Source organism: Solanum lycopersicum, chromosome 2, assembly GCF_036512215.1.
Source record: "Solanum lycopersicum chromosome 2, SLM_r2.1".
Lineage (NCBI taxonomy): Eukaryota > Viridiplantae > Streptophyta > Magnoliopsida > Solanales > Solanaceae > Solanum > Solanum lycopersicum.
In genome coordinates, this window is record NC_090801.1 from 25,176,876 (window position 1) to 25,184,417 (window position 7,542).

The 7,542-nt window shown below is 41.4% G+C and overlaps 1 protein-coding gene across 1 annotated transcript; it reads right to left on the reverse strand.

The window, feature by feature from the left end:
• Positions 1–2,127: 2,127 nt before the first annotated feature.
• Positions 2,128–6,345, reverse strand: LOC138341955 (uncharacterized). The gene is made up of 6 exons (XM_069294137.1): positions 6,230–6,345; positions 5,562–5,767; positions 4,789–5,267; positions 4,634–4,734; positions 2,899–3,139; positions 2,128–2,526 (listed from the first exon to the last, which is right to left on the reverse strand). The coding sequence occupies exons 1-6, from the start codon at positions 6,343–6,345 to the stop codon at positions 2,128–2,130; spliced, it is 1,542 nt and encodes a 513-aa protein (XP_069150238.1).
• Positions 6,346–7,542: the final 1,197 nt, after the last annotated feature.

Sequence of the window (7,542 nt, forward strand, 5' to 3'; positions counted from 1 at the left end):
TTCAAAAAATTGTCGTCATATTAAAAAATATATCAAGCCAAACGGAAGCATATAAAAAATACAAATGACCATTGTAGTTTTTATCGTTTTCTTCCAATTCATAACTTGAAGGTTATTTACTACCCTTCTTACTGTTTCTCTAAACAATTAGACGACATTTAGAAATCCTTAAGTCCTAAAGATGACACAATCAACTTCTTTTAAAATCATATGAAGATTAGAAGATACAAATATTTATTTGTTTTTTCTTTTTTCACACACGCACACGCACGCACGCGCACGCACGCACGCGCACGCACGCACGCGCACACACGCACGCGCGCGCACACACACACACACACAGAGTCACGACCCAAAACGGGTCGTGAATGACACCCACACTTACCTCCTTAGGTGGGCGAACAAACACATCTAAACCCCAACATATACCAATAGTTCAACTATAAATAATATAAATAATGCGGAAGCTCCATAACTTATTAATGTAACCAAGTAAATAAGCTTCTAAAGTTTTACACTTATTATCCCCAAAATCTGGAAGTCATCACATCAAGAACATCTATCCTCAAATTACCAAGTCTAAGAGTATTTAAGAAACCAAAATAAGTAAAAAGATGGTCCATGTCCGAAATTCAAAGACATCAAGACGTGAAGGAGAGAATCCAGCACGAGCTAGGAATAATAGCTCACCCCGAACTCTGATGTGCTGAAGACTGGCTAGAGCTGCGGGCGAGTCGAAGTCGATGGCACACTTGCTGCACTCCACAAAATAATAAAGAAGAAAATACAAGTAGGGGTCAATACAAGGAACACGTACTGAGTAGGTATCATCGGTCAACTCAAAATAGAAAATAATATATATTGAATAATAATATAAAATCAACTACAATACTTAACAGGTGGCAAGCAACAAACACATGAACCATTTACAACAACACCATAATAGGTACACCATCAATCACAACATCAAGAACACCTATGAGGACTCATGCCTCCACACCATACTCATTTGGCAAATAGGTTCTTTGAATTTGAGTATATTAAGATAATTCAAGATTCCTTTCCTTTAATGTTATCGTGTCGGAATGTGACACTCCGATCCCATATACCATGTCAGAACATGACACTCCGATCCCATAATACCGTGTCGGAAAGTGACACTCTGATCCAATTATCTCATTATTTATTTCATCAAGCCTTCTTTATTCAAGGCGTCATTTTAATAGAGAGGATTCAAGATTAGAAATTCAACAGTCTCATAATTTTAGGCCAACCACAAACCACACGATCAAAACATACAACTACACAATCAAGTACATAGAAGACTTTACAATATCACTCAATACATATCGATCGCTATTTAGAGTTTATCTATCACATAGAAATAAACCATAACCTACCTCCACCGAAGAATCAAAATCAAGAAAGCTACCTCTCCAATGCCTTTGCCCTCCTCAATGCCTATGAACCTTTTCAATCTGAAGTCTAAGTCGCTTGCTTTCTTCTTTCGTTCACGCTCTCTCTTTCGTTCTCTTTTTCTGCTCTTTTTATTTTTCTTCTACAGATTCCTTTTACCCTAATTATCATATAATCAATTATATAAAAAAATGATAAAAGTAACCCACTATTTATTTCACTATTATATTCTTTAACCACCAACTAAATAAGTTGTTAAAATTACCCCACTAATTTCATAATTATAATTATGAATAGTCCAAAACACCTATAAAAAATTTAGCAGAAGTCCGACCAAGTGTGGGGTTACACAGCTTGTGACGGTCCGTCGTATCTATGACGGTCCGTCCTGCAGGTTCGTCACAAAGTTCAGAGAAGTAGTCCCAGTACCCAGATTCAAAGAGTTGAAGTGTTTTGGAACGAAGACGCTCGACGGACCATTGTGCCTATGATGGTTCGTTATACCTGCCGTCGAGGGTGGTGAAGAGAGCTGCAGAAGAAATTGCGCAAGTATGGGACGGAGGAGTCCATGACGGTCCATCGTGACCATGACGATCCGTCGCGTGGTCCGTCGACCCAGTAAGTATTTATCAAAAATAATTCTACTGCTCAAACCGACTAAATGGGTTGTTACAATAGATACCAATCTACCCATCGTTCGTCCTCGAACGATCACAGGAAGAAGAGGGGAGGACGAGAAAGAGTACCTGAATTTGTAAAAAGACGTGGATATCTTTCTTTCATATCGACCTCACTCTCCCATGTGGACTCTTCAACTGGCTGATCCTTCCATTGAACCTTGATAGCTGCAATCTCCTTTGATCTCAACTTGCGGACCTCCCTATCTAGAATAGAAATAGGCTCTTCTTCATAAGACAGATTCTTATCAAGAAGAATTGAATCCCAACGGATAATATAATTTCCATCACCATGGTATTTTTTCAGCATAGACACATGAAATACCGGGTGCAGTCCTGACAACCCTGGAGGTAATGCCAATTCATAGGCCACATCCCCCACGCGCTTCAGAACTTCAAATGGACCAATATACCTCGGACTAAGCTTACCTCGCTTACCAAACCGCATCACACCCTTCATGGGTGAAACCTTCAGCAAGACTTGTTAACCCTCCATAAAATCCAAGTCCCTAACCTTTCGGTCTGCATATTCTTTCTGCCTACTCTGAGCTGCTAGAAGCTTCTCCTGAATGAATTTTACTTTATCTAACGATTCCCTCAAAAGATCGGTACCCCAAGGTCTCACCTCAAATGTATCAAACCAACCAATGGGAGAACTACATCTCCTCCTATACAGTGCCTCAAATGGGGCCATATCAATACTTGAGTGATAGCTATTATTGTATGAAAACTCTGCTAAGGGTAAGAATTTATCCCAAGGACCACCAAATTCTATCACACATGCACGAAGCATATCCTCCAACACCTGAATCGTTCGCTCAGACAGACCATCGGTCTGAGGGTTAAATGCCGTACTAAGATCCAACCTAGTCCCTAATTCAGCATGTAATGTTCTCCAAAACTTAGAAGTAAATTGCGTACCTCTATCTGATATAATGGAAAGTGAAACTCCATGTAATCGAACAATTTCTGAGATATAGAGTTTGGCTAACATCTCTGCATTGTATGTCATCTTGATCGGAATGAAGTGAGCAGACTTAGTTAACCTGTCAAAAATTACCCAAATAGAATCGAACTTACCCAATGTCTTTGGAAGACCAACCACGAAATCTATTGCAATTCTTTCCCACTTCCATTCAGGAATGGGCATTCTCTGAAGTGCCCCTCCAGGCCTCTGGTGTTCATACTTTACCTACTGACAATTCGGGCATTGGGCAACAAAATCAACAATGTCACGCTTCATTCTACTCCACCAAAAATGTTGCCTTAGGTCACGATACATCTTTGTTGCACCAGGATGTATAGAATACCTTGAACTATGAGCCTCTGTAAGAATAGTGTGAATCAAATCATCAACACGGGGCACACATACTCTTCCCTTATTTCTCAAAACGCCTTCCTCATCAATTATTGCCTCTTTAGCCTCTCCTCGCAATATTATATCTCGAATTCGGCTCAACTTCTTATCAGCAAACTGCTTTCCCTTAATCTTGTCAAGAAAAGAAGATCTTGCCTCCACACAGGACAAAAATCCTTCTTTCTCTAGTACTCCCAGCCTCATAAAGTCATTAGCCAAAGTCTGAACCTCTCTAGCCAATGGGCGTCTAGAAACCTGTAAGTGGGCTAAACTACCCATGCTCCTTGCTTTTCTACTTAAGGCATCTGCCACAACATTAGCTCTTCCTAGGTGATACAAAATAGTAATATCATAGTCCTTCAATAGTTCCATCCACCTCCTCTGCCTCCAATTCAAATCTTTCTGAGTAAAGACATACTGTAAACTACGATGATCTGTATAAACTTCACACTTAACCCCATATAGGTAATGTCTCCATTGCTTTAATGCAAATACAACTGCAGCCAACTCCAAATCATGGGTCGGATAGTTACGTTCATGCACTTTTAATTGCCTCGAAGCATAAGCAACTACATTCCTCTCCTGCATTAGCACTGCACCCAAACCAGAATAAGATGCATTACAATAAACAATAAAATTCTTACCTTCCACTGGCAAGGTAAGAATTGGTGCAGTAGTCAACAAGATCTTGAGTTTTTGGAAGCTTTCTTCACATTTGTCCGACCATACAAATGGAACATTATGCTTAGTCAAATTTGTCAGCTGGGAAGCAATAGAAGAAAATTCCTTGACAAATCGACGATAGTAGCTAGCTAAACCAACAAAGCTCCTTACCTCTGAAACATTAGTAGGTCTTACCCAACTCTTCACTGCTTCAATCTTAGAAGGATCCACCATCACTCCATCCTTAGAAACCACGTGGCCCAAGAAGGACACTGAATCTAGCCAAAACTCACACTTGGAGAATTTGGCATAAAGCCTTTTCTTCCTCAACAACTCCAATACAATTCCCAAATGCTCCTCATGTTCTTTCCTGCTCTTTGAGTATATCAGTATATTATCAATAAATACAATAACAAAGAGGTCCAGATATGGCATAAAAATCCCGTTCATCAGGCTCATGAAAGCAGCAGGGGCATTCGTAAGCCCAAAAGACATTACTAAGAATTCATAATGCCCATACCTGGTTCGAAAAGCAGTCTTTGGAACATCTGCTGCCTGTATTTTCAATTGGTGATAACCAGACCTCAAATCAATTTTAGAGAAGACACAAGCACCTTGTAACTGATCGAACAAATCATCAATGCGAGGAATGGGATACTTGTTCTTAATAGTTACCTTATTCAGCTGCCTATAGTCTATGCACATTCGAAAACTTCCATCTTTCTTCTTCACAAATAAAACAGGGGCACCCCATGGGGATGCACTCGGTCTAATAAAGCCTTTACCTAACAATTCCTGAAGTTGGGCCTTCAACTCCCTTAACTCAGCTGAAGACATTCTATGAGGGGGAATGGAAATGGGGCGAGTACCCGACTCCAAATCAATACAAAAATCAATATCCCAATCCGGTGGCATACCAGGAAGGTCTGCAGGAAACACATCCAGAAACTCACGGACTATCGAAACAGACTTGATCGAAGGTACTTTAGAAGTATCATCCCTGAGATGTGCCAAGAAAGTTAAACAACCCTTACTCACCATCCTCCTAGCACGACGAAAAGAGATAATACGAAGTGGAGTGGAAATATAGTTACCCTTCCACACTAGCGGATTTGTCCCAGGCTTGGCCAATGTCACAGTTTTAGCATTACAATCTAAGATTGCAAAATTTGGAGAAAGCCAAGTCATACCCAGAATTACATCAAAATTAACCATCTCTAGAATAATAAAATCTACATAAGTATCGTTCCCCACAAAAGTCACAACGCAAGACCTAAACACCTTCTCAACTATCACAGACTCACCCACAGGAGAAGAGACACGAATAGGCATGTCAAGTCAATCACAATATAAATCAAGACCAGTAGCAAATGAGGAAGATACATATGAAAATGTGGATCCAGGATCAAATAATACAGAAGCCATGCAATCACAGACCAAAAGAGTACCTGGGATAACAACATCAGATGTCTCTACTTCAGACCTTCCGGGGAAAGCATAACAATGGGCCCTATCGCCTGTCTGTCCATTGCCCCTACCAAGTTGTGCTGCAGTAGTTCCAACTTGCCCGCCACCCCGACTGATTAGGTGAGCACCATTACCTTGGCCACCACGTCCTCCATAATAGCGGCCTCTACCATGACCACCTCTACCTCTAACTATTGGGGGTCTGTAACTCTGTTTTGGACAATATTTCCTAATATGTCCAGTCTCTCCACATCCATAACAATTTCTGGAGTCAAGCATAGGTCTCTGTGAGAATGACGAAGTCTAGGGATAACCTCCAAACCAAGAAAAAGGCAGACTGGTCTGCGATGGACCCCCCGCTAAAGCCTGCAGTGAAGACTGAATAGGACGGGCTAGGCAACCTCCTGAACTCTACCCTCTGGAGTAAGAACCATTAAATTCACCTCCCTTATGGAACTTCTTAAATGTCGATGCCATGGTGAAGTTGTCTGGCTTCACCCCCTCTACCTCTATCACAAAATCAATCACTTCCTGAAAGGATTTTGCTGCAGCAGCTACCTGTAAGGCTGGGATCTGCAAATCTTATCTCAATCCTTTCACAAAGCAGCGAATCCGCTCTCGTGGACTGAAGCAAAGCATAGTGGCATACCTGGATAGTGCACGAAATTTGTCCTCATAAGCAACAACGGACATCCTTCCTTGCTCTAGGCTCAGGAACTCATCTCTCCTTCTATCACTCAAAGTCCGGGGTATATACTTCTCCATAAATAAGCTAGAAAATGATGCCCAAGTCATGGGTGGTGCCTGTGCTGGTTGACACTCAACATACGATCGCCACCACATTTTGGAATCCCCTTGAAACTGATAGGTCACAAACTCAACACCGAATCGTTCTACTATGTCCATCTTATGTAGCAGCTCATGACAATCAACCAGAAAATCATAGGCATCTTCAGATTCAGCACCCTTGAAGACTGGAGGTTTCAACTTTAAGAACTTAATGAAACGTTCATGTTGATCACCTGTCATTATAGACTCTGTAGTCAATCGAGGAAATGTGCCTACTTCCAATGATGCATCCATGTGGGGAGCCACAACAGCTGCATGTTGTACTCCCGGAACCTGAGGTGCTGGTGCAGAAAACACTGGAGATATCTGGCCCTAATCAGATAACCCGCTAAGATAAGCAAGAACCTGATTAATCATCTCTGGCAAAGGCTGGGGTGGTAAGTCCTCATCTTTAACTTGCTCATTTTCCCCTTCCTCACCCTCTCTTACTACCCCATCAGTCGGTGGAGGAGTCACTGCTCTATTCCTCGCTGGACCAGGTGTCTGTCCTCTCTCCTACGACCTCTACCAAGGCCTCTTGCCACTGCTCCTCCTCGAGTTACAACCTCAATGGTTGGCTCAGACGCACCCTGTCTTGCCGGTGTTGGTGTTGGCACAGTTGTTGCTCTAGTTCTAACTATCTGCAAAATAGAGTGAGGATGTCAGATACCAATTTGTATCACCTAGATACCAATTGGATCCATGTAATAGCACGAGAGAAAGAAATAATGGAGTTTTCCTAAAGTCCTATAGCCTCTCAAAGGAAAGTAAAGGCGTCCCCATACCGTCCCTCAAGACTCTACTAGACTTGTTCTTATGTGATGAGACCAACGAACCTAATGCTCTGATACCAAGTTTGTCACGACCCAAAACGGGTCGTGAATGGCACCCACACTTACCTCCTTAGGTGGGCGAACCAACACATCTAAACCCCAACATATACCAATAGTTCAACTATAAATAATATAAATAATACGGAAGCTCCAAAACTTATTAATGTAACCAAGTAAATAAGCTTCTAATGTTTTACACTTATTATCCCCAAAATCTGGAAGTCATCACATCAAGAACATCTATCCTCAAATTACCAAGTTTAAGAGTATTTAAGAAACCAAAATAAGTAAAAAGATGGTC